Consider the following 22,240-nt stretch of genomic DNA (forward strand, 5'->3'; position numbering starts at 1 on the left):
GACAGACCATTAGAGTGAACAGAGTGAGTGTACCATCATCGCATTTTTAATAACTTGAGTGATTAAAGAACCTGGCAGGGTTTTGTTGTTTGAACGGTCCCAGTAGTTTGTATTCAACGTTGCTGTAACGTTGCTATTGTGTAATAAGCTAGAATCGCCGAATCATGTGACTGACTCATCCACTCTTACTCTCAAGATCTCAGTACTCAGTCTAGATTGATTCCTGGCTAGTCTCCGTCTCGAAGCGGTCATGAATCGAAGGTTTCCATCTTCTCTTCCTGGATGGGAAGTTATTCCAGGTTGAGTTTCTGGTTCGTTCGCCTACTTGTGCGTTTTTCTGACTAGATCGCACTGTATAGAACCACCACCTTCATCTGAGGCCTCTAGTGAAGACGAGCTACAATCTATCAGCCAAACCCAACCGATAAGCTCCCTGAGAGGTGGGGATAGTGCTTCGAAACGACGTTTTAATGGCCTAGGCCACAGTTTACCCAAGTCCAAGAAGCAAAGACTCGGTCAATCGGGGAGCGGCAATGGTCAGTTGCGCTAATTCTTACCAGACGCTTTTGTTGACACCCGTGAACAAAGATTCTATCTCTACCGGTGGCCAGGGCGGAGCCCGCGTACCTTCGTCAACTCAGCCTGTCGCATCGTCATCCCTGAGCTCAACCAATGTACCCAAACGTGTTCAGTTGCGCAAACCGACGGTTGCAAACTATTATAAGCGCCCCGCAATGCCCTCTTCCTCCGTCCCGAGTTCCAGCAAGCTGACGATAGACACGTCGACATCTAAGCTAGTATCTACAAAAGAACACGTCTCAAAGCAAATTTCCAATTCTGCCCCTACGCCGAGCCGAAGCGATCGACGGACGCATGGAGACGAGAGTGAAGAGGATGTCGTGGTATTACCCTTCTCGAGCACAAACTTTACTGCTGTACCTGCCCCGGGAGGGAAAGGTAAGGCGAAGGCGAAGGAGACTTCCTACAATCCAGTGGAACAGGCTAGACCGAGATCACAGCTTTCGCTCAATTCTAAAGGAAAGACCCGAGGTGATTCCGAATCGTCCAGTGAGGATATAATCGGTATGCGTTTCGGCCAGCTGCAGAGAAGGGAGAGCGGCAAAGCACAAACAGAGAACTGGTCCGGTGGGAACAAAAAGCCTATATCCACTTCCAAGGATAAGGGACTCAAGGGTGAAGGCAGATTTAGTGGTCCTCACACGGCTTCTGAAAGAGTCACTACAAAACCGATAAAACGGAGCAAGGCTGAAAAGGAGAGACGCAAATCACTCGGAGACACCTTTTCAATATCAAGTGGTGCAGAGAGCAATAGAGGGACAGCAAAGGCTGCGAGGATGTTGAGTTCAGTTGGTGAGCCTCTCCATGAAAAATCCATTTTATCGTTTTCCTGAATCTTTTAGTCCGACCGCGTTCAAACGATGTGATAGAGCTATCTTCTAGCGAAGAAACAAAAAGACCCGAAGTAATAGAAATATCTGATGGTGACACCCCGCCACCTGCGACGCCACGGAAAAGGAAATCAAGCGCGAAGAAGAGCGAGGCATCCGCATTTATAGACCTTACTAAAGATGGATCGGAGGATGTGGGTGACGAGGCTCCTACAACTATTCCGGTCGCACAACGTGATCAGTCCGTTCAAGAGCAAACGACCTTTAGGAATCCGGTTACGGACGAGGAGGCAGGTGACGCGAACATAGACTTCGAGGATGTTCCCGGTTTAGACATGATCAGAGTCGAGGGCCTAAGGAAGGACTTCGTGCCCGAGGACGTTGACGATCGTGATAATGCAAATAGGAGTGATTTAGCTCCTTCCACTTCCACCTCCATGATAGATGATGCCACGACGGAATCTCACTCTACTGCTGCACATTTGAAAGACATAGACGGATCGGACGCCTCCTCAATGGTAGTGGATATGGACAACTCCCGGTCAGCACGGGGTACAACCTCTCTCTCGGTGAAACAACAATCGGTCTCTCCGAAGAAAGAATCTCTCTTTGCAACCCAGAGCGCTTCTGTATCTACACCCCATCCCGGTCCTCATTCTCCTCTCAGTAGCCCAAAGAAAGAGCCTCCATCTTCTCCCCAGAAAATATCGCCATCGAAGCCGAAGTTGGAGTACAATCACGATCCTTCATCCGAGAATTCCTCTCCTCGTTCATCATCATCCCCCTCAGGATCTCCAAGTCAGAGGCCTCCGGCCTTTGTTACTCCAAGCCCGGATCCTGCTGAGAGGCAGGAACAAGAATCATCACCCTCTCCATCTCAGCCTGAATCCTCCCCTGCTACCTTGGACCTCGATCATAACACACAGGGTACGCCTCTCCCACAATCTACCTCAACCGCTGGAGCTCCCGAACCATCACTCGAACCTCACATTACAGACTCAGTCAACGTTTCAGCTAGGTTAAGTTCGGATTTGCATCCGACTGGTACTAAGCTGGTGACTGTTCAGGAGCAACCGACAGAGACCGCATTAGTGGCACAGCAACAGGCTTCACCCAACAAAGGGAAACATAAACGCGGCTCGACTGTGTGGTGGTCTGAAAGCGACGAACGGCAGGAAATGCGAGCGGGTAAAACACCCGAACTATCCCAGCCACTGCGAAGTGACACACATGCTAACAAAACTGGAGTTCGCAATTCACGCGCCAAGATCTTCACGGCACGTAAGTCTACAGGTGCGGCCGCTCCCAGATTACCACGACAACTACCAAAAACTTCCCCGCCATCCTCTCCTACATCTTCAAGTGCCTACATCTCTTCCCTGGCGCAGGCATTTGATGACGCTGGAAGAGCCAACGCGAGGGACTTTCAGGAGCAGCCAAGAGAAGGGAAGAAGCAGGGTCAGCGAAGCAAAGATACTTTAATTGAACAGCCGAACTCTGTTGAACCTAAATGTGATCCAATGGCACTGGATATGATGGATTCAAGCACGAAAGCTCCGCTACGCCCAGTAACCGATACAGACGTTAACAGCTTAGTGGCAGTCATTTCAAGTTCTTTCTCCACTTCAGACACAGGTCTCATCTCGTCCACTCTACTACCCATAATTGCGAGTGAAGATAAAATTCTCCAAGCCAAAGCACGGTGGCATGCGATACCGTTATGCGCACCTAACGGAATTGTGGAAACAACTCTCACCTCCACCTCTACGAATAACGACGACAATCGAACTTCTGTGGCCGCTCTAGCTTCATCTCAAGAGAAGCACTCATCGCCAAAGATCGACATGCCTGCTCTCAGTGATCGGCCCATCAAGAGCACTTCTCCTGAACTGCAAGAAGTTATTGACCTTACCACACTTCTTGAAAGCAGCGATGACGATGACGAGGGCACTTCATACGGCAGAGATCTAGAGTTGGCTCTGAATTCCTGTCCCTACGGACCTCCTGAAGGAAAAGGTCAAGCGTTGATGGACACCGACGAGCAACAAGAATCTCACAATTCCCACGCTTGGTCGAAACCTTCTTCTCCTTCGGAACAACTTTCTTCGGAACTTGCTAGTGCGTTAAGAATGGATGGCCCTCGAGCATCTCCTGCTGTTGAAGAAGAGGAACACTGGTTGGAGTACCTCGACGAGAAGGCTCCAGAGCCATCCGACAGTATGTCGAGGGGTGGTGAATCGCCCGCACTTGTGTATCCCGAAGGGTCTGATAATGGAATTGAGGTGTGTGGCAGTCTGTGAGTGTACTCGTAGAATGTTAAAGATTCCTTCAGGCGTTGGTTGATGACGGTGTGGTCGAGCAGAATAGGTCGCCACCCACTCCTGCACCTTCTACGAATATTCCAGAGGTGCGATGACTCAACCCTATGTCCTTTAAATTCGGACTAAACTGCTTTTCTGAAGGTCCCCATATCGGAGGAAGAGTTAAGTGGTCAGCCGTTGAGGTCTCGATCAGCCTCTTCAAGCGCATCGGTAGTCCTTCGGCGAAGCGCAAGGAATTCCAGACCATCGTCTCAGATGAGTTTGACATCCACGAATACCGACTTTCTGAACTTGTCGCCGCAACAGACTGAGGTCCAGGAACAGCTATCGTTTGGCGGGCTTGCTGTGCTCACATGGAACAGCTTCAGAAGTGACTTGAACAATTTCCAGCCAAAGTGTTACTGGTCGGTAGACCTTCCACACGCCTTCCATGACCATGTCAATTGGTTATCCGAGGATCACCGTAACAATGACCGAATGAGGCACATCATGGAGAGTATCATGATTGAGAACACGTCAGAAGAACCCCACGCCCCTCCCATCTCAATCGTCAACAAAGTCGATTCGATACCTACACCCCCATGGGAATTCTATTACACAAACAAGATGTGGCATTCTCCAAATGTTCCGGCACCGTCGGTGAAGCATTTGGGAAGCTGTGGTTGTATTGGCAAGTGTCGTCCGGATACGTGTGCTTGCGCAAAACGTCAGAAGGAGTACACCGAGAAATATGTATCCACAGGTTTTGTCTATGACAAGCACAGATGCTTGGTACAGGGTGGTATACCGATCTTCGAGTGTAACAGTCTCTGCAGATGCGATGACGACTGTATGAATAGGGTAATCATTTTTCAATCCATGTCTTTCCTTCAATATTCGATAGATCCTTGGTTTTCAGGTTGTTCAACACGGACGCAAAGCTGAAGTCTCACTCTTCAAAACGCTAAACAAAGGTTGGGGTGTCGTGAATGGACCGAAGAAAATACGTCAGGGACAATTCATTGGAGTGTATTCGGGGGAGTATTTGACTTGGGATGAAGCTGAATCCCGGGGAAGGTAGGTTCTTATCTCACTTGATTCCAGCTCCAGATGACACGACGCGGTATAGGGTGTACAACAAGTTCGGTCGTACGTACTTGTTTGACTGTGATCCATGGATCCTCGTCGGAGGCGCCCGGTTTACAATAGATGCTTACCATGCTGGTAATGTGCGTCATCTCGACGCTCGAATTCAACGGATAAGTACTGATCGTTTGAGATACACAGTTCACACGATTTCTGGTTTGTTCTTGGTCTTCTATTCTCTAGGATTGTTTCTCAATCTCATTACGCAGAATCATTCTTGCGACCCGAACGCGCGTTTTGGGTATGTCTATATCGATGAGGATAATATCTACAAGCCGCTACTATGTGTCTTCGCCCACCGCGACATTGCCCCAGAAGAGGAGATCACTTTCTCGTATGTAGGAGATCCCGATGTCGTGAGTTCCATTCCGACCTTCTTCCCATTGTCTCGTCCCTTATATCAGTATCGACAGGGTGAAGATACCGTTGACGATGAATCTCCTGTGAAAAAGAAAGCCAAGTCGAAAGCATCTAGAAGTAAGAGAGTCAATTCTGACAACGTATACTCGGAATGCTTTTGTGGTATGAAGAACTGCACAGGTGACCATCGACCTTGATCTGGGTTCAGACTGAAACTGATTGGACCCCTAACACAGGGAATCTGTTCAATTAAGTTGCATTATATCCTTCTTCAACTCCTGTCACGTTTGAATTTACACATTTGATTTGTATTTTGGTGTGGTGTTGCCTTCCAGTTTTTCAGCGTCTATAGTCAAATGGACGTCGACACACGAATCATGCTCTATGCCTTGAATCATTACTTTCCTTGCTTTCGGAAATGGATAGGAATAATATCGTCAAGCTTGTAAATGCCGAATACGAATTATCTTTACAAGGATGCAAGGAGGGAAACACAATAATGATACGGACCGGAAAGATACTCCCGATGCAGGAACGAAGAGATCCAAACGAAGATTAATCAATCGTCTTCAATCACGATAACTTCGTTCGAAAGACGAGGTGCTACTCGTCTACCACTACCGCTCGCAGCTACCCTTCCACCACTGGCCCTTGAGGCCGTCTTGCTGCTCCCGCTAGGAAGAGCTTCCTCATCATCGCTAAACTCTAGTTCGGCCCCTTCACTAGGCCGCGTTTCTCTCTTCCGCTTTGTTCCAACGGTTCGTGACGCTTTATGTCTTCCTATTGAAGGCGATTCATCGTCCGAGCCGATTATTTCAATGGTTTCCGACAAAACCGGATTACTCCTTGTGCTAGATGCCGAAATCTTAGCTTTACCCATGGCTTTCGACGAGGGTTTTGTAAGTGCCTTTGGTTTGGCGTAGAGGGTCGTCCATTGTCGTGCAGTGTCATCATGAGCTTTGCGGTTGGTGATGTATTGATTGGCGATTCCGGATACTATGCAGAAGGAATGGTGAGAGTGAGGACGGCAAATAGAGAAGAGCGAATAAACCTAACGGGTCCTCTACAGGAATGTAAGATGGAATAAATAAATAAATGAGACGAAGAAGGCGCACTTGGATTCGGATCTGTCAACAGCGACGAAAGCGAAAGCATGACTTTGAATAGGGAAAGAGCTGGCGACCAATTATGTTTGAGAATGTCGATGCAAATGTCTCCTCGGTCTGAAATCTACCACGGTATGTATGTAAGGAAAGATCGGCATCGGGTGGCGGGGCAAGTCGGTGGGCGTACATTCATGTGGTAGATTCTGGATCGAATAGTGAGCAACGAGGAGACGAAAGATACCGATGATTCATACCTAGTCTTGAAGGAAACTTTCGGAGCAGAGAACCTAGAGATCAAAATCAAAGGAGATTGAGTATCTCGCGAAGTGGGTGATGGAGCACAGCACTCACGGGTAATCTGCAGGCAATGTTACATCGACATTGAAGACACCACCTTCATAAACACTCCCCTCTGGCCCAGGAATTGTACCTTTCCATAAGAAGAGACTATCCTCTGACGGTGAAAGGGTCATTGCACCCAAATCCTCCCTCTTCAAGTCGGCGACCTCGCGGTGAATTCGTTTGAGAGTCATCTTAGAGAACGTCAGTCTGAGATCACAAATATACAAAGGCTTGAGTTCACCGAATTTGTTAGAGGAGGTGGCATCGTGGTGGTCGAGATACTTGCATAATTTTAAAACCTCGGTTGGCTGTTATGAGTTAATCACGTGGACTCTCGACGCGAACAAATTGAAACGCGAAGCGCTCGACATCCATCGCGGTCTCAAGAATGCTGACCATTATGATTCAAGAATACAATTACCGTTGAGAAATCCAGCATCGTTCGCTACGAACCGACGGAATAGTACAGTTCATGTGGAACACAGACAAAGCTCCCAGGTATAAGTATTCGTCTGAGTCAAGCGGTTTGGCTTTGGTTGTTACAAACAAAGCACCAGATTGGGGTGCCTAGTGTTGACGTGTGTAACATATAAGGGCCATCATCCACCATGGTCCTTTGAATAACCCTTTCATTCAAGTCTGTTGCAGCAAATATTCCCAAAGTCCTCACAATGATCACTCGAATATCTCGCTACTCTTAATACACAACATCCATCAGAAAACAGAAGATAACCAACACTAGAAATGTTCGGCGAAGACGATTCAGAAAGTCCAAGAGTCCCCAGTCCCTGGGACTCACTTATGTCTACTCCAGCTTCGTCATCTCCTCACACATATCCAGTGTTAACCTCTTCACCTCTCGCTGTATCAACCATACCAAAACTTGTTCCAGAGGCTGACGACGGGAATGTGGAGTACAAACTCCAGCTTCTCAGCCCATCACCTGCTCGTTTCGCCCGCCTCGTAACTCAGTTGAAGTGGCGTCTTCTAGAAGGAGGTGGTCAGGCTTATTATGAATTAGGCGTAGCCGATTCCGGTTCCCTTGTTGGCCTTTCTAGAGTCGACTTGGAGTGCAGTTTGGAGACACTGGAGATGATGGCAGGCGAGATTGGGGCAAGCGTTATCGTTGTGAAGGAAATAGAGGTTCCAGCTGCGATGGCAGAGTACGCTGCAGCTCAAGAGGATTATAGACAAGGGCGAAGGGAGAGGGGACTAGGCTCCGACGACGGTAATACCACGGCAGCAGAAACCGAGAACGAACTTTCAACAACGGATGTTGACACAGACGACGCCCATAAGACTGACTCCAAGGCGTTTGAAAACGACTTCCTCTCTGTCTTCACGATGGACCCCGAGCTAGATCCTGCTGATCAGGAAAACATAGAGCATGAGGCTAACCTTCCACAATTCTACATTGACCTCGAAATTTCGTCGGTCTTCAAGCCGAGACCGGTTCGCACCCGAATGACTGACGCACATTTGACCTTTTCTGCCGATAATAAACGTGGGCATCGTGGTCAAAAACCGAAGAAGGTCAGGCATCACGGTTCAAACCATTCTTCGTCCATGGATGGCCCACACCATCATGGAGGGGATACTCATGGTGAGCAAAGGCATCACGGTAAATCGCACAGTCGTAGAGCAGCAAGGGACCGAAGGAGAGAAGAGAAGAGAAAGACACTTCTAGCCGTGGCTTCAAATTCATTAGCAGTAGCTTCTGCTCAACCTTCAAATCAGGATACTTCTCTTGCGGAAGGACTACTTTCGGGCCTCGAAGATTTGCATGTAACGCATGAGGAACCTGCTGTAGCCTTGACGTCCCCAGTCATTGCGACAGACGAATCAATCCCTGTCGTTAGTTTGACTGCGCCTCTTGACCCGACAGATAAAATGTCCTTGGAAGCTGAAGACGACGACGTGTTTGCTTCCCCAACTCCTTCGGCACAATACAAGGCCTTTCAATCTACCGTTCAAACTGTGACACCTCTCACTGAGGGAACAGAGGGCTTGTTTTCGGGTGCACCTGTCGTTGGGAAAGGTGACGGTGGCACTCATTTGATCGTAGAAGCGCTGGTGGTGAGAAAAATGTCTCTCGAAGAGGCATTTTTGGATTTTGGAGGGTTTTCTTTGACCTGACCTTTACATCGTACAACGCCAATGGGCAGTGGACTGTATTCTGTTCATGTTTATCTCTCGCAATTACCTTTTTCATTTCTGGCAACTTGGGAGCGGGTTTCAGTGCTCCGTATTTCGGTACATCATTGCCATCATCGGATCCATTCACTCAAGATCCCTCTCGAAGATATATAAACCGTCTCCGTTCGGTTTTATAATTTTCCACGAGTAACTTACTCTCGATGCTTAACAGTGTCAATACTGAGCTTTTTGTCATCTGTCTGTTTGCGATGGTCGCCTACGTGGCGTTGTCGAGGAGACATGCCCGTCTCCTAGCCAATCCAAATCGTTTACCAGGCCAAAACCTCTACCAAGTTTCGGTAATGTTCTGGTGAGTTTATCGTGCGTGCCGTTCTTCGCGTCGTCAAGAGAGCGGACTATCTGCAGGATATACCTCGCAAGAAGGTGTCGGCGTCGTACTACAAGTTGGCACAAGAATATGGTATATAGCACTGGCCGCACGTTGTATAATATCTCGAAGTGACTCCATGCCACAGGTCCCTTAGTTCTCCTGAAGGCTCTGGGTCGCACTACCTTGGTCAACTACAAGATCGCCATTGAGCTCTTCGAAAAACGCGGTAGCAACTGTTCGGATCGCAATGACCTCCCTATGATCAACGTGTGTGTCGGTCCATTCTATCGATCATCTCAAAAACTGACCTGGAGCTCCATAGGATGGGATGGGAGTGGAGCTTTGGGCATATGCCATACGGTAAGCATCCGCTCTTTCCGTCACGACACGAAGAATGTAGTTTGTTTAAATCCATGCATGAAAATAATTCATGATCAGGCCCTTCTTGGAAGGCACACCGCACCATGTTCCATAAACAGTTCCAGCCCTCCGTTGTCTCCGCGTTCCCATTCAACTAAGAGGCGCACACGCTACTTCCTCGAATCCTTTCCGAACCGGAAAATCTCATCAATCATCTACGGTTGTAGGTTGTTCACCTCTGTACTTGGTCCCATTCCTGCCCGATACTCAGCATGTGCAGTAATTCGGCTAGTACAATTATGAATGTCACCTATGGGATCAAGATCGAAGATGAAGATGACCACTTCATCACAGTAGCGGAAACATGGGATGGCAAAGGCTGCGCACCCGGGCGCATTCCTCGTTGATATATTCCCGATAAGTGAGCTCTACCGAATAATCTCTGATGATATGCACTGCTTGTTTTGACACACCCGGCATATTTTTCTAGTGAAGTACATACCTTCTTGGTTCCCATTTGCCGTTTTCCAGAAGAAGGCCACATACTGGAAGAAAGCGGTGACCGAAATGTGAAATGCTCCCTTTGCACTTGTCGAGTCTTCATTAGTGAGTGTAATTAAACTTTTGGACACGTCTCGTTTGAATGTGGCGCACAGAATCAGGGGACCGCATCTCCGAGCTTTGCAACAAATCTCCTAAACAATATAAATCTAAGAAATCAGGAAAAAGGGTCAAAACGGGATGTTATCGCCTCGGAGACTGAAACGCTCAGAAATGCGCCGGTTTAGCTTACGCTGGTGAGACACTTGTCCTTCTCCCTTTAGCCAGTCTAATGGATTGTGCTTTAGCTGGTGCTGAAAGGGTGAGCGTCATTTTGAACTCTCTACTTCGTCTTCGACAGCTGACTCACTCTTTGGAATCCCAGACTGTTTCGGCCCTGTCTTCATTCATTCTCGCCATGGTCCTACATCCCGAAGTTCAAAGTAAAGCTCGGGCTGAACTCGATTCAGTGGTTGGGCATGCCCGCTTACCCGACTTTGTGGACCGTGATTCTCTCCCCTATATCGACGCAATTGTAAAAGAGGCACTCAGGTTCGTTTCGGGGCTATTTAGGGTAACCTTCGACAACCGTTTCTTTGTCCAGATGGAATCCCGTTGCCCCCCTTGGCCTCCCTCACATGGTGACCAAGGCCGACGAATTCAGAGGGTATTATATCCCTGCCGGGACCACGATAATGGGTAATAGCTGGTCAGTCCCCTTTCACTTTCGCATATATTGACAGCCCTTTCCACTACTTCTATCTCATGAACCTTTACAGGACTATCCTTCACGACCCAGACACCTACCCAGAACCGATGGTCTTCAAGCTGAGAGATTCCTTTCAAAAAAGCCTGCGATCATTGACCAGTGAACGTCGCATTTGGTTATGGACGGCGTATCTGCCCGGGAATTCATGGCTGAAGCGCACCTTTGGATATCTGTCGCGTGTATCCTCCGTGCTTTCGAAATCGGTCGCAAAAAAGATGAACAGGGTAATATGATTCCCGTTCATCCGGAATTCACTTCGGGCATGATTTCGTGCGTTCCCAAACCCTCCTCGCGATTTGCGTTGAGTCTCATACCGCAACTCATGCTAGTCATCCTCTGCCGTACAACTGTTCCATCACACCCCGGAGTAATAAAGCTAGGGTGCTTGTCGAGGAGACCGCTTTACTATGACCTACGTATCTGGGTCTCTTCGCCACTTCCCGTTTTTTTCTAATATCTTATTAGAATTTTAGAATGCAATTCGTTTGTATCGTGTCCTCGAGCTGATATTACAGCGATCTGCACAACATCTATAATGTTATCATGTACAAGAGATTCTCACCCACCAGCATACTTTCAGTTTCCCGCATCCTCTTCATCTGTGTCGCTGACATGACATCAGTGCCCATAGTCGTCCGATTGCCAAGTCCCGCAGACCAAGGCGAAGAACACAGCAATCGAGCCGTATACCCGACCTGAATCGGGGGAAAGATGGAACCTCAACAACCTGAAAGAAATGTGGGTCGTCGATAGACAAATCAGACTCCTCTCCTTCCGACTCACCGGACTCACAACTAGAGGTTGGAACGACCTCTGAATCGAAGAATGACTCGAGTCCATTACTTCGATTCTGAGATTTGGGATGGAATGCCTGCATACAGGATTGATGTGAAGTATCTACGTGAGCGTGGTGAACAATTCCTTATAAATAACCTAAATGGTAGGAAGCGTTTTGTGAAGTCTTCTGGATCGCGCATGAATTTGGTAAACGATGCATCTGATGACTTGTTTGACGCTGAACTCCATGGGTATCGACAGAGGTTGACGAGGATGATGTCTGGCCCATAGATTGTTCTAGCCCGTTGAGCACTAGCACTCTAAAGAGAACCGGAATGAACATGTCAACATACAATGGTGCTTGTTACGTTTTTCATGCAAAACGAATCACCTACCTGTACTCATATAAGATCGGCTACCTCCCGATTCCGAACAATGTGTCGATAATCCAAATTTGCCAAGCGAATACGAGTCCTTTCCTCCAAAGGGTTCCCTCGCCTTCGGTTGTTATGGAAAACGCCACGTTCATGTGCTGAACGGCGAATAAAATTTGAAGAAAGACGGGTCAAACGAGTTCGTCGTTCCGATAAAACACGTTTTCTCTGATGGTGGTTCCAAGTTCCTTCGCCTAATTGAAGTTAACCCCAACAAAGCACAGACGGTGTCGCCTTCGTCAATGGTCCTTCGAAGTGAGACGATGTTGAACTCTTCTGAAAGCGTTTCGCTAAAGTGTGAGCTCGAAGGTAGAGAAATGACAATGTTCCTTTCCAGATGAACGGGTTTTAAGGTTCGATATTGAGAGTAATTATCGTTAGTGTTCGTCAAGTGGATGCAAACTCGGGAGGATCGGGCGTAGGACCAAAGAGAAAGAACCGATGAAGGACAGGGTGACCAGCACGAATATGGGAGAATCAAGGGGCGTCTCGCCATCAAAGCGTACTGGATGGTGAAAATGGGGAGGGGAAGGGAGTTTGTAGGGGAGATGGACACAGCCTGGTACCAGACTACTAAGCAATTAATGAAATTTTGTGCCGTCGTTGAAACGTTGATCGACGAGATAGGGAGTTGAAATAATTCGTGTATATGATAGTAGAGGGCTGTAAAGATATATATCACAAAGATTCGTAATAGTTAATTATAAAAAGACCCAACCTCAAAGGTTCCGCTTCACATAATGATACACTTCTGGTTCGGATCAACTCCCATCTCCACTAGTTGCTCTTCATTCGCTTCCTTTTCACTCTGTTTGAGCTTTTCTTTGGATTCGATAGGAAACCAGTCTGTCATAAAGTTGAGAAGTGCCCAATCGACATTGGCTGCAAAAAAAATGAAAGAAAAATGATCAGTCAGCAAAGTGCAAATTTTGAGAATGAAAGGGCAAACATCTATCTGCAACGAGTACGGTCGGTGCTCTACACATCGGACAGTCCCCTTGACCACGTTTCTGCATCTTGACCAAACATCGCACGCAGAACAGATGCCCACAGTTCAGTCGGATGGGCTTGAATGCAATGTTCGTACAGATCGCGCAAGAATAGTCGTCTATATGAGGGATGATGGGGAGCAAAGTTTCTCCAACAGCTTGTACCAGGACGCGAGGAAGGCTAGCGAAAGTGTATGTCACCACAGGTGTGTTCATGTCGAGGGGATTTGTGTTCATGTGATGGGAGTCTAATCCTTGAGGATCACGAAGGTAAACTTTCGGCATAAGAACACGAGCGAGCGATTCCTGCAGCCCAAAGGAAGCCAGGCCTGTTGAAGATGGTTCAGACCCAGACTCTCCACTAGGTAGTTTGAGTGCGGTCCTCTTTGCATGCTTTTTCAAAATCTTTCGAGTAGCCTCAGCATTGGCGATTTGAAACTGAAAGGGGCGTGTTTGTTCAACATTAAAGTGCCAGACAGTTAGATGTGCAACTTTACCTTTTTTATGTTCAAGATGAACATATTGAGCTCCAAGAAGGTCTGTAGGGCATCCCGACTCTGCTTAAGTTTCAACGCCCGCTCGTCTACTAACCCTCGTTGGGCTACTCTCCCTGCAAATAGCTTGAGCCGCCTCTCGCTTTCTTCAACAGAATTTTCGCCTCGTCTGACTTCGCTGACGGTCTCAAATACCTCGGTTTCAACGTAAATTTGGAAGATCTCGCGCCACGAATATAGATCGCTCTGAGAATTATGAGCTACTATGCTTCCGAACAAGGTGTAACCTTACCTTGACGGAGGACGAAGGACTTTTGATTGTCCCGGGGTTTGAGAGCATGGAATGTGGGTGATAAGAATGCCCCGATGAGACCGGTCTAGCAACACTTCCAATGTCCTTTCCCAAAGTTTTGAGAGAGTCAACGAAGTTGGTGTGGAGGGAAAGCAAGCGGTTTGATAGCGAAATGAGGGTCTTTGAGAGCAATTGAAAGAAAGCAGTGTCTGATGCGAGGGGAATAACGATTTCTTCAAGTTCAGGGTGTGTCGCGATAGTGTCTAATGATGGACTAGAAAGAAGTAGGCAACGACAAGGGTGACGAGAGGAACAGTCATTAAACCCACCGAGTCCTCGACGACGACATTCGTCGTTGTAACGCCCATATCAAACTCTGTTTGTCCTCGCCCAACGTCGTGTCTTCCCGTAACTCATTCGTATCCACGTCCTCCGACTCCACTGTACCACTGCCATGCGTCAGATGGGACGATGATGAACCGACAGAAACCGACTCGACGTCCTCCAGGCGAGGGGAAGACGGTGGTGTGATCCAAATACGCAATCTCGGTTCGATTCTGCCCGACGCATTGTTGACCTCGTAGACAACTCGTGGGTGGCTGTTATGAGCCTCAGCGTCGTCGGACACTGCCGAACTACCATTTTCATCTTCCCGCCTTCCCTTGATATCTCGATCGACCTTTTGAACCGTTTCCTCCAACAGATCCTGTAGTATAGTTGGGCTCAGACCGACCAAACTGAGTTCCGCGACGACTTGTTTGATGAGTTTCTTGAGCTAGAATAAAAGAGGAAAGTCAAGCGGTCAAACCGGGGAGCTTTTATGAGCTCTGGGTGTTGTAGACTGACCTGCCTGTATTGAATTGCATTCTCTGTGAGCTCTGGTGGTAGATCAGAGAGAAGTTGCGGATAAATCTTCGAAAAGTGCATTTTTGTCACCTCAGATAGAACAGTTACTATATTGAGCGATGTCGCGAACGTTCGTTGGATCCGCCTATGATTGGTCAAATCCACTTGAGCCTTTGAGGGGAAACTCGAGCAATCCGAGTGACTCTAACGCTGAAAACACTTAAATAACGTTTGCGTCAAAGTATAGAACGGAGATTAAGCACGTATAAACAGCGGGATATCTATGTTAAGCATGACAACTTCCCCTCCAATCCTCACGATCTAGGCCTTCAATGCCATCTTCAGTGGTATCACTTCATTCAACAAGCCTGTGGAAATATGAACACAAGCCAGTCACAAATTAATACACTCACAAGGGCTCTTTGTCGAGTTTAACATGAATAGAGGCATGACTCTCAATACCCGCAACACGATGGAATGCGTTGAGATTTTTATGTAATGTAATCTGAAAGATGGAGCAACTGCCTTGTCTATACGAGGGGAGCTGAGGAACAGTGCTGTCAGAGAACATGAACATCCACATACCTGGAGATGATGGTACTGTATGCGAGGAAGAAGGACCAAAGCCTGAACCATCGTTCACCGTATTTTTCAATCACCTTGTCCTTGTTCGAGATCCAGTTCTCGTACCACCTGTGAAGGGTAGCACTATAGTGAACGCCGAGGACATCAATATTTTTGATTTCGAAGCCAGCACTTTGAAGCTGCAGTGCAGATATTCAGTCAAAGCCAAGGGAATATTTGCGAAGACTTTATTATTACCTGAGAAACATGCCAGCCAAGCGAGCAACTTGCATCGGCGCCGGGGAAGATATACTTGTTCATGAACAAACCCCAGATCAAATCCTCGTATTGCCAGCATTGCCTGAAACCGGAGACCTGGAGGACGAAGAGGCCGTCATCGTCAAGCAAGTCATAAATCTGCCTGAGGAAGGTCTGGTATCTCCTGATGCCAACGTGCTCTGCCATCTCGAGTGAGACGATCTTCGTGAAAGCACCCTTGCCCTCTTTCGCAGCGAGATCACGGAAGTCACAGCAAAGAATTCGAGCCTTCTGGTCAGAGACACCATTCTCTTTGACACGGTTGTTGCCAAAAATGGTTTGGTTGCGAGAGAGGGTAACGCCAGTGGTGTCGCAATCGAAATTCTTAGCAGCATAGGTGACAAGGGTGCCCCATCCGCAACCAATATCTAAAACCCTGTCGGTAGGCTTCAATTCCGCCTTGGAGCAAATGACAGCAAGTTTGTTGTCCTGGAGCTGTTCCAAGGTCTCTTTCTCGTTAGGCTTGATAATGACACCACCGGTGTAGACCATTCGGGGCCCAAGGAACCAAGAGTAGAAGTCGTTTCCTCGGTCATAATGATCGCGAACCTGATCCTCATCCTGCTCACGGGAGTGGGTGATGACATCTGGGATGAGGACGGTGAAGACGTATTTGAAGAGTTCGAAGGTCATGGTGAATTTGGCCCAGTCGTGACGGTGTTCAAGGACCTCAAGTACATCACCTACCGAAAGAAAGACACGTCAGACGCGTCGGGATAACAGATATAAGGCGTACCGTTAAAATCAATCTTGCCGTCGAAATAACCGTCATGGAAGACCTGCATAGGAATTTTCCCCCTGCCGTTGTAGAGTTTCTTGAGCTCGGGGTCCTTAATAGTAATGTACTCCTCGATGTTTTTGCCTGGAAGCTTGACCTTTTCATTTACTCGGGGACCATAATGGCTCATGAATGTCCAATAGGCGATAGTCGTGGGGACTCCGGTGACAACAAGGAGGAATAGGTATGTCTTTAGGCCTCCACGGTTGAAAAGAGGTAAAAGACGTTTAAGCAACCATGGAAAGAAGAGAACAAGGGCTGCGAGATGAAGGTTGTTGAAAGAACTGTTACCCTCTGCGAGACCGACGAGAGGAGCATTTTTTATGGCGGCATAGTTGGTCACTTTTGGCTGTTGTTCCTCCCTGGAGGAACTCGAACCAGACGTAGTGGACATGGTTCGAGTCTGAGGAGAAAATAAATAATTCTTCTCTTATGTACGCGCTACCTCGGGTTATGTAAGGTTACACGATGGCTTCACCTCCACCACTCCGACACCCAGTGCCAACTCATCCAGCATATATTCCTGAGCCTCCTGCTACGCCAGTTTCTCCAGACGGCTATCAAAGATATGCGTCCTCGCCCAATCCTCAGCAACAGCCCCATAACCAACAACCACAGCACTATTCTCCCCAAGTTCCGCTCCAGCAGCCTCCGGCGTACTTGACTTCACCCTTCCAGCATAATCAGCATCCCCATGTATATCAACAACGACCTCAACAGCAACAATCATTTGTGCCGCAACCAGACTTTGCTGCGTGGGGTTTGAACGATGCCACGACCCAGTTCGGTATGCAGCTTGGAACCAGTGCAGTTGCGGCCGGTCAAGAATACGTTCAGAAAAATGTTCATACCAACTCTCTTTGATCTTCTTCGTTCGACTGATACTTTTCAGTTTGGCGGTATAATACCCATAAGCAGTATAAAACACCGTTTCAACGTCTCCAACTCATATGTTCTACGCAAGCTCAAGTTGATCGTATTCCCTTGGACCCACAAGTCCTGGTCTCGTCGTGTTCATCGCACAGAAAATGGTCATACTGAGTGGCAACCCCCGAGAGAGGACGTCAACAGTCCTGATCTCTATATACCTCGTGCGTGCCTTTTACTTCCGTTCAACAATCCCAGTCCAACCTTTGTGCCCCTAGTCATGGCGTTTGTAACCTACATCCTGGTTTCTGCATTTCACTCAGGTCTCAATGCTCGTTTTCATCCGAGAGTGAGCAGAATCAATGTGACCATTTTACCAACCGATGACACGTTACTAGATTTTGGGAGAGTCAGCCTCTTCGGCTCTAGGCGTCGTTATCGTCGACTTTCTCTTCGTCTACGTCGGTTGTTATCTCCTCAACGTACAAAGCTCTGGTCAAGCTGTCGACATCGTTGCTTACACTGGCTACAAGTTTGTTGGGTACGATTTCAACCCCCCAATCCACCGCTCTGTTGTCAACTAAGAGACGTTTAAACAGTGTCATCCTCACCATTCTATCCAACTACCCTAACGTCGTCACCCTTTATTACCTCGTCTTTATTTACTTTTTCCTTGCCAATGCCTTGTTCCTCCTCAGGTCATTACGCTCCTTGGTCTTACCCGATCCAGCTACTGCCGTCAATTCCACTGCCACCGGCGGCGTAAGCCCTACAAATAAAAGGCGAAGAATCAGCTTCTTGTTCTTAGAGGCGGTCTGTCAAGTTGCCTACATGTTATTTTTGGTCAGGGTGTAATAAGACCTGTGGGATCATGAAGGACAGTTTTCGGATTCGTTATACTCGAGTACATAGCAACCTTTTTCCTGTTGTCCGATATGAGAAGGTATTGGTAGACAACATTATTCATAGGAATCATTATGCGAATCGGTTACAGCGAGCGTATGGTGTGGCGATGTACATAGACGAATCCTAAGTTCGAGGAAAGGCTCCCGGAATTTGTGAAGACCGTCGCCTCTCGGGATGATGGAAATACGTTCCATATCTCGATGTTCGTGACGGACTGGCAGTAGATGGCGGTAAAGATGTGTCCATTGTTATAGGGGTTGGCGTTCCTTCTTCACTTCCAGTCGAGACGCCACTTTCAGCATCATGACTAGGATTCCTTGCAGCCGTTGGTTGCGGGGAAACTACACTAATCCGCCGCTGTCGTTCGAAAGTACCATAGTCCTCGTCCTTATTATCATCCTCGCTATCATCAGCTCCTGGTCCTAACCAACTTTGATCATCAGGTAACATAATGATTCCCGTCGCCTGGTCAAAGCTTAGCCTATGATTTATTCCACTCGAGGACGAGGACGCTCGCATCGGCGACGAAGTAGACTGTAATTGGGTATCTTCCCAAGGGTTACTGCTCATCCCGGACACGTCTCTTGACCCACCATACGGGCTGTCTTCACCGGTGTCGTTGGGTGCCACCGCAGAAAGCGTTCGGCTCGCCTTACGGATACTTGGCCGTTTACGAAGAGTGAGTACCACCGCTTGATTGAGGTCCTTTGTACCACCATTTCGAGCCCCACGCTCGCGATCGTTCGAGTTGCTGAGGGTCTGGCCCTTCTTCAGAGGCAACCATGGCTCAGGGAGAACACCAGTCAATGCGGGGTGTCCATATCTTCGTTTTCCGGTGCTGAAAAAATAAATCAAGAGATAAACTTGAAGCCCGTGCATCTAAGACGAAATATGCTCACTTTAGGACCCCATTGTACCAGTTTGCCATTGGTGGTTGGGACTGATGAGATCAGATAAAAGCATGTGTGGAGAAGTAAATGTTTATACTCACATAATCAGTCCGCTCGTCTTCCGGAGCAACATACAACGTCTCGTCGTTCTGAGCATATCTTCTTCGGTTCAAGTTGCTGGTATATCGTCAGGCCTTTAGATTATCAAAACAAAATTATTACACCTCACGTTTGCGACCAAGTAACGGGATGTCCACTCCTCAATCTCGACACTTCTTCACTTTCCTCTCCCCGCTCGACCTCGTATACGGAACTGAGGTTGACATAACGGCTCAAAGGAGTAAGAACGCTATGCAAATACCACATCCAAATCAAAGTACCCCCCAGGAGAGGTACGATGAACGACGAAAGAATGAAAGCTTTTGAGACCAAGAAGAAGCCTGTCATGAAAACCAGGAAAATGATCACACCCCATATCAGTCGAATGTAGGTGATCGGCCAAGCTTGGCCTTGTGATTCGTACGGTTTGTAAAACACTAACGGTGAAACGGACTTTCAATATGTTTTTCAGGATATAGGAGAGTATGGACCGACCAAAGAGTAACTTGTATTTGTAAACCACATACGCCATACCGAAGTAAATGGCTCCAAAAATTAGGATGAGCGGTTGGACCACACTGTAAAGTATGGTGATCGTGAACATGAGAATTGCCTGAGGATAAACAACACCATAGTTGATCATGGGTGGAGCATTTAATTCGGCATAGTCTTTTTTTTTACAAGTAATCAGTCGAGAGTTGGGTGATAAAGGGTTTTAAGGATACTCTCACCTCGAGGTGTGCGGGTAAAGAACATTCTCATCAAAAACTGGGGAATAAGGACGCCCAAGTTGAGCAACTGCAATGGCATGATGCCCAATCCTTGAAGAATAACGTAGGACAGGAAGAAGTTTCTAGCAGATAGTCAGATTGATTCAAAGTTTTCATTCTCTTCCTTACCTTGCTTTTCCGCTCTGCAATGCTTTGGCCAGCTTCTCCGGGATTTTGGCCGGAAAATTGGCCAAATCTCGAACAAGAGCCCAATAGGTGCTTACGACTAGAAATATGAACACTACGTTGACAAGCAGGAAGAGATGGTATCTGGGAAAACGAATCAGGACAAACAGGCCTCGGAAATTGTTTGCTCGTACTTCTTGAGTAATGAATATTCGACCCAGCTTCGAGCGCGGTATCCTTGTAAATAAGTAAGACCTTGATATGAAGGTGCTCAGTGCTGGTTGTACTGATAATAAGGAATATGTGCTCCAACCTTCGAGCATGAAGGGCAAAAGAGCATTCAAGGTAATCATCGCAACCGACGGTAACGAGTTTTGCACAATTGCCTGTATTTTCTCATTTTGATTGATGAGGTCGGCGAGCCATGGCAGTGTTCTCTTGATTTCATCGTAACTGAGTAGACTGGCGAGTACAGTTATCGGGAAAAACCAGGTGAAGAACAGTAGTCCTAACGCGGCCAGAACCATGATATCTCGGGCATACATGGAATTTTCAGTCGGTATCATGTTGGACCAGACAATATCCCTGGGTTCAGGTGCTGGGTATGTCTTACACTGAAAAGGATTCGGAGCGTGAGCTATTTGAAGAGCGGATTGCTGCAAATGAGATTGTCAGGGTACAAGTATTGACCACCGCGAAACTAATACTCACAGCACTGGACATCTTCTCGAAGGTGACGAAGGCAGTCTGAGTAGCTCTGAACCTGCCGATTCGTCGTCTCCGTTTAACAAGTTCATCCAAATCTCTGAACTTCTTCTCCAAGTACTCTAGCGCATCTACTTTGGGACTAAACCAACCAGGTCGTAGCGTGGGTCGTTTCCTGTGCGGTACCACCAGTCTTCCTCGTTGAGCTTGAGTGATCCCAGGCTCGAGATCGTCGTCGCCCATCCACGAAGGAATAGCGGCGCTACTCTCCGGATCATATTCCTCGACTGTGCTAGGGTTACCCACATATGAAACCCATGCACTTTCCAGTTCCAAAAGCGCTTTTGTCCTTTGATCCAACAATCTTTTAAGACTTCCCACCTCGCGGACAATACTCACGCTCTCCACAGCCATATTCATACCCTCAAAGTATTCCGCCAACGGTCTCTCTCCTTGGAGATGTCTCGGAAGCCTTGTTATCAGGATGGTGCGTGCAGATATTGAATGGACCAACTCCAGAGAGAAGAGCTGCCTGGTCCGGATGAAACGTCGATAGTTCTTGTAAATAAAATAGAGTGCCGTAATAGTGAAAAGGTAAGTGAACGCGAGATGAACGGAAAGATAGGTGGTTGCATCTGTGAAGAGACCAAGCCAGCTTTCGTCTGCAGGAATTGTGGAATTAGGGGCCGTGAGGATTGAGAGGCGAGAAGGACGTTCGAGGAAAGAATTTGACGAGAGAAGGCCAGACCATTCACCAAAATCGTTGTTCAAATCTCCTGACCAGTCGAGGTCCCATTCTGGGTCACTTAGGAGTTCTTTGTTGTGCTAAGAGAACATTTCAGCGTAATTCGATAATACGTAGCACACGTAACCTACCCTCCAATTAATGGGCATCAGTATCGCAATGGCAAAGAAGGAGCACACGGAGAAAAGGTAAAAAGACATCTTGAAGAAACTAAGGAGCTAGATGTTGAAAAAGCACATGTCAAGGCCACAGTAACCCTGCAAAACACGAATATAGGCTCACCACGGCAGCGTCCAGCCCAACAATCTGCAGCACTGTAAATTCGGAGGTCCTAATGGTAGGCAAAATCCAGCCAAAGAAGGCTTGATGAGCATGAGCTTCATGGGGTGAGAATCCTAAATCACACTCCCGAGTGAGCATCACACAGAAGTCAGTTAACAAGTTCGTACCCGTCAACTTGGTTCTCGGTGCAAACATGAGTGGGTAACGAGTACGTGAATATGAAAATGTTAGGAAGGAAACGAATCCTATCGAACAAGAGAGTAAAAGCTGAGTGCTGAACCATGGCCCCTCGAACTTGACTGTCAATAAATGTTAATCAATCTCAAGTTCCAAGAGAATGCATTACCTGACACTTACAGGTTGGTGGTGTTCCAGGAGGGAGATCAGAATCCCCGTCTCCAAGAAAGAAGAGAAAAAACGGCGACAAGATCGAGGGCATCTGGGGCCGTCTTCTCGACGCCAATGACAGTGAGCGCGAGGAGAGGCGTTGTTTACGACC

At 47.6% G+C, this 22,240-nt stretch overlaps 8 protein-coding genes across 9 annotated transcripts; 4 read left to right on the plus strand and 4 right to left on the minus strand.

Annotated features, from left to right (window-relative positions):
• The first annotated feature begins 172 nt into the window (after window positions 1–172).
• Window positions 173–6,309, plus strand: E1B28_005895 (uncharacterized protein). Its single transcript, XM_043150492.1, has 13 exons — window positions 173–299; window positions 360–536; window positions 589–1,371; window positions 1,422–3,691; window positions 3,742–3,816; window positions 3,872–4,570; window positions 4,629–4,786; window positions 4,839–4,938; window positions 4,997–5,011; window positions 5,065–5,211; window positions 5,269–5,395; window positions 5,452–6,227; window positions 6,285–6,309. Exons 1-12 carry the CDS (start codon window positions 251–253, stop codon window positions 5,466–5,468), a joined length of 4,617 nt encoding a protein of 1,538 aa, XP_043011580.1. The 5' UTR covers window positions 173–250; the 3' UTR covers window positions 5,469–6,227; window positions 6,285–6,309.
• E1B28_005896 (uncharacterized protein) lies at window positions 5,775–6,978 on the minus strand (the record flags this gene model as incomplete). Its single annotated transcript, XM_043150493.1, has 7 exons — window positions 6,905–6,978; window positions 6,673–6,854; window positions 6,576–6,608; window positions 6,509–6,524; window positions 6,331–6,445; window positions 6,267–6,278; window positions 5,775–6,211 (listed from the first exon to the last, which is right to left on the minus strand). Exons 1-7 carry the CDS (start codon window positions 6,926–6,928, stop codon window positions 5,775–5,777), a joined length of 819 nt encoding a protein of 272 aa, XP_043011581.1. The 5' UTR covers window positions 6,929–6,978.
• Window positions 6,979–7,256: 278 nt separating this feature from the next.
• E1B28_005897 (uncharacterized protein) lies at window positions 7,257–9,044 on the plus strand. The gene has a single exon (XM_043150494.1). It carries the CDS (start codon window positions 7,408–7,410, stop codon window positions 8,797–8,799), a length of 1,392 nt encoding a protein of 463 aa, XP_043011582.1. The 5' UTR covers window positions 7,257–7,407; the 3' UTR covers window positions 8,800–9,044.
• A 148-nt stretch (window positions 9,045–9,192) lies between these two features.
• E1B28_005898 (uncharacterized protein) lies at window positions 9,193–11,225 on the plus strand. The gene is made up of 12 exons (XM_043150495.1): window positions 9,193–9,280; window positions 9,336–9,457; window positions 9,513–9,550; window positions 9,629–9,773; window positions 9,831–9,971; window positions 10,041–10,156; window positions 10,207–10,347; window positions 10,399–10,412; window positions 10,476–10,642; window positions 10,695–10,799; window positions 10,870–11,129; window positions 11,189–11,225. The coding sequence occupies exons 9-11, from the start codon at window positions 10,509–10,511 to the stop codon at window positions 11,090–11,092; spliced, it is 462 nt and encodes a 153-aa protein (XP_043011583.1). The 5' UTR covers window positions 9,193–9,280; window positions 9,336–9,457; window positions 9,513–9,550; window positions 9,629–9,773; window positions 9,831–9,971; window positions 10,041–10,156; window positions 10,207–10,347; window positions 10,399–10,412; window positions 10,476–10,508; the 3' UTR covers window positions 11,093–11,129; window positions 11,189–11,225.
• Window positions 11,226–11,338: 113 nt separating this feature from the next.
• Window positions 11,339–14,787, minus strand: E1B28_005899 (uncharacterized protein). 2 transcript variants are annotated; one of them, XM_043150496.1, is made up of 10 exons: window positions 14,692–14,787; window positions 14,175–14,620; window positions 13,846–14,119; window positions 13,557–13,799; window positions 13,020–13,497; window positions 12,789–12,952; window positions 12,032–12,733; window positions 11,643–11,956; window positions 11,426–11,586; window positions 11,339–11,378 (listed from the first exon to the last, which is right to left on the minus strand). In XM_043150496.1, exons 1-6 carry the CDS (start codon window positions 14,770–14,772, stop codon window positions 12,804–12,806), a joined length of 1,671 nt encoding a protein of 556 aa, XP_043011584.1. In that variant the 5' UTR covers window positions 14,773–14,787; the 3' UTR covers window positions 11,339–11,378; window positions 11,426–11,586; window positions 11,643–11,956; window positions 12,032–12,733; window positions 12,789–12,803. The 2 variants fall into 2 exon arrangements, with proteins under 2 accessions (XP_043011584.1, XP_043011585.1); XM_043150497.1 differs by having other exon boundaries at window positions 11,339–11,586; window positions 12,032–13,497.
• Window positions 14,788–14,901: 114 nt separating this feature from the next.
• Window positions 14,902–16,754, minus strand: E1B28_005900 (uncharacterized protein). Its single transcript, XM_043150498.1, has 5 exons — window positions 16,310–16,754; window positions 15,514–16,256; window positions 15,277–15,455; window positions 15,105–15,221; window positions 14,902–15,059 (listed from the first exon to the last, which is right to left on the minus strand). The coding sequence occupies exons 1-5, from the start codon at window positions 16,743–16,745 to the stop codon at window positions 15,047–15,049; spliced, it is 1,488 nt and encodes a 495-aa protein (XP_043011586.1). The 5' UTR covers window positions 16,746–16,754; the 3' UTR covers window positions 14,902–15,046.
• Window positions 16,755–16,806: 52 nt separating this feature from the next.
• On the plus strand, window positions 16,807–18,073 carry E1B28_005901 (uncharacterized protein; the record flags this gene model as incomplete). Its single annotated transcript, XM_043150499.1, has 5 exons — window positions 16,807–17,194; window positions 17,244–17,442; window positions 17,497–17,567; window positions 17,617–17,759; window positions 17,818–18,073. The coding sequence occupies exons 1-5, from the start codon at window positions 16,820–16,822 to the stop codon at window positions 18,071–18,073; spliced, it is 1,044 nt and encodes a 347-aa protein (XP_043011587.1). The 5' UTR covers window positions 16,807–16,819.
• On the minus strand, window positions 17,617–22,221 carry E1B28_005902 (uncharacterized protein). Its single transcript, XM_043150500.1, has 15 exons — window positions 22,099–22,221; window positions 21,909–22,040; window positions 21,742–21,854; window positions 21,591–21,677; window positions 20,721–21,539; window positions 20,323–20,665; window positions 20,204–20,264; window positions 20,013–20,153; window positions 19,845–19,966; window positions 19,609–19,782; window positions 19,244–19,550; window positions 19,116–19,191; window positions 19,024–19,064; window positions 18,050–18,962; window positions 17,617–17,987 (listed from the first exon to the last, which is right to left on the minus strand). Exons 1-14 carry the CDS (start codon window positions 22,178–22,180, stop codon window positions 18,248–18,250), a joined length of 3,213 nt encoding a protein of 1,070 aa, XP_043011588.1. The 5' UTR covers window positions 22,181–22,221; the 3' UTR covers window positions 17,617–17,987; window positions 18,050–18,247.
• Window positions 22,222–22,240: the final 19 nt, after the last annotated feature.

Source organism: Marasmius oreades, chromosome 3, assembly GCF_018924745.1.
Source record: "Marasmius oreades isolate 03SP1 chromosome 3, whole genome shotgun sequence".
NCBI classification, from domain to species: domain Eukaryota; kingdom Fungi; phylum Basidiomycota; class Agaricomycetes; order Agaricales; family Marasmiaceae; genus Marasmius; species Marasmius oreades.

Bases quoted from the DNA above. Each gene is read 5' to 3' on its own strand.
- E1B28_005895 (XM_043150492.1), top strand. From the start codon at position 251: ATGAATCGAAGGTTTCCATCTTCTCTTCCTGGATGGGAAGTTATTCCA. The intron at 537-588 runs GTCAGTTGCGCT...CCGTGAACAAAG, and splicing joins TCAATCGGGGAGCGGCAATG to ATTCTATCTCTACCGGTGGC. The intron at 3,692-3,741 runs GTGTGTGGCAGT...AGATTCCTTCAG, and splicing joins GGTCTGATAATGGAATTGAG to GCGTTGGTTGATGACGGTGT.
- E1B28_005897 (XM_043150494.1), top strand. From the start codon at position 7,408: ATGTTCGGCGAAGACGATTCAGAAAGTCCAAGAGTCCCCAGTCCCTGG.
- E1B28_005898 (XM_043150495.1), top strand. From the start codon at position 10,509: ATGGTCCTACATCCCGAAGTTCAAAGTAAAGCTCGGGCTGAACTCGAT. The intron at 10,643-10,694 runs GTTCGTTTCGGG...TTCTTTGTCCAG, and splicing joins ATTGTAAAAGAGGCACTCAG to ATGGAATCCCGTTGCCCCCC. The intron at 10,800-10,869 runs GTCAGTCCCCTT...GAACCTTTACAG, and splicing joins ACGATAATGGGTAATAGCTG to GACTATCCTTCACGACCCAG.
- E1B28_005899 (XM_043150496.1), bottom strand. From the start codon at position 14,772: ATGCACTTTTCGAAGATTTATCCGCAACTTCTCTCTGATCTACCACCA. The intron at 14,120-14,174 runs GTGGGTTTAATG...ACTTCTTTCTAG, and splicing joins ATGTCGTCGTCGAGGACTCG to TCCATCATTAGACACTATCG. The intron at 13,800-13,845 runs GTAAGGTTACAC...CATAATTCTCAG, and splicing joins GTCCTTCGTCCTCCGTCAAG to AGCGATCTATATTCGTGGCG.
- E1B28_005900 (XM_043150498.1), bottom strand. From the start codon at position 16,745: ATGTCCACTACGTCTGGTTCGAGTTCCTCCAGGGAGGAACAACAGCCA. The intron at 16,257-16,309 runs GTACGCCTTATA...TTCTTTCGGTAG, and splicing joins CGGCAAGATTGATTTTAACG to GTGATGTACTTGAGGTCCTT. The intron at 15,456-15,513 runs GTAATAATAAAG...TCTGCACTGCAG, and splicing joins TTGGCTGGCATGTTTCTCAG to CTTCAAAGTGCTGGCTTCGA.
- E1B28_005902 (XM_043150500.1), bottom strand. From the start codon at position 22,180: ATGCCCTCGATCTTGTCGCCGTTTTTTCTCTTCTTTCTTGGAGACGGG. The intron at 21,678-21,741 runs GTGAGCCTATAT...TTCAACATCTAG, and splicing joins TTGGGCTGGACGCTGCCGTG to CTCCTTAGTTTCTTCAAGAT. The intron at 19,065-19,115 runs GTGAGTATAAAC...TGATCTCATCAG, and splicing joins AAGACGAGCGGACTGATTAT to TCCCAACCACCAATGGCAAA.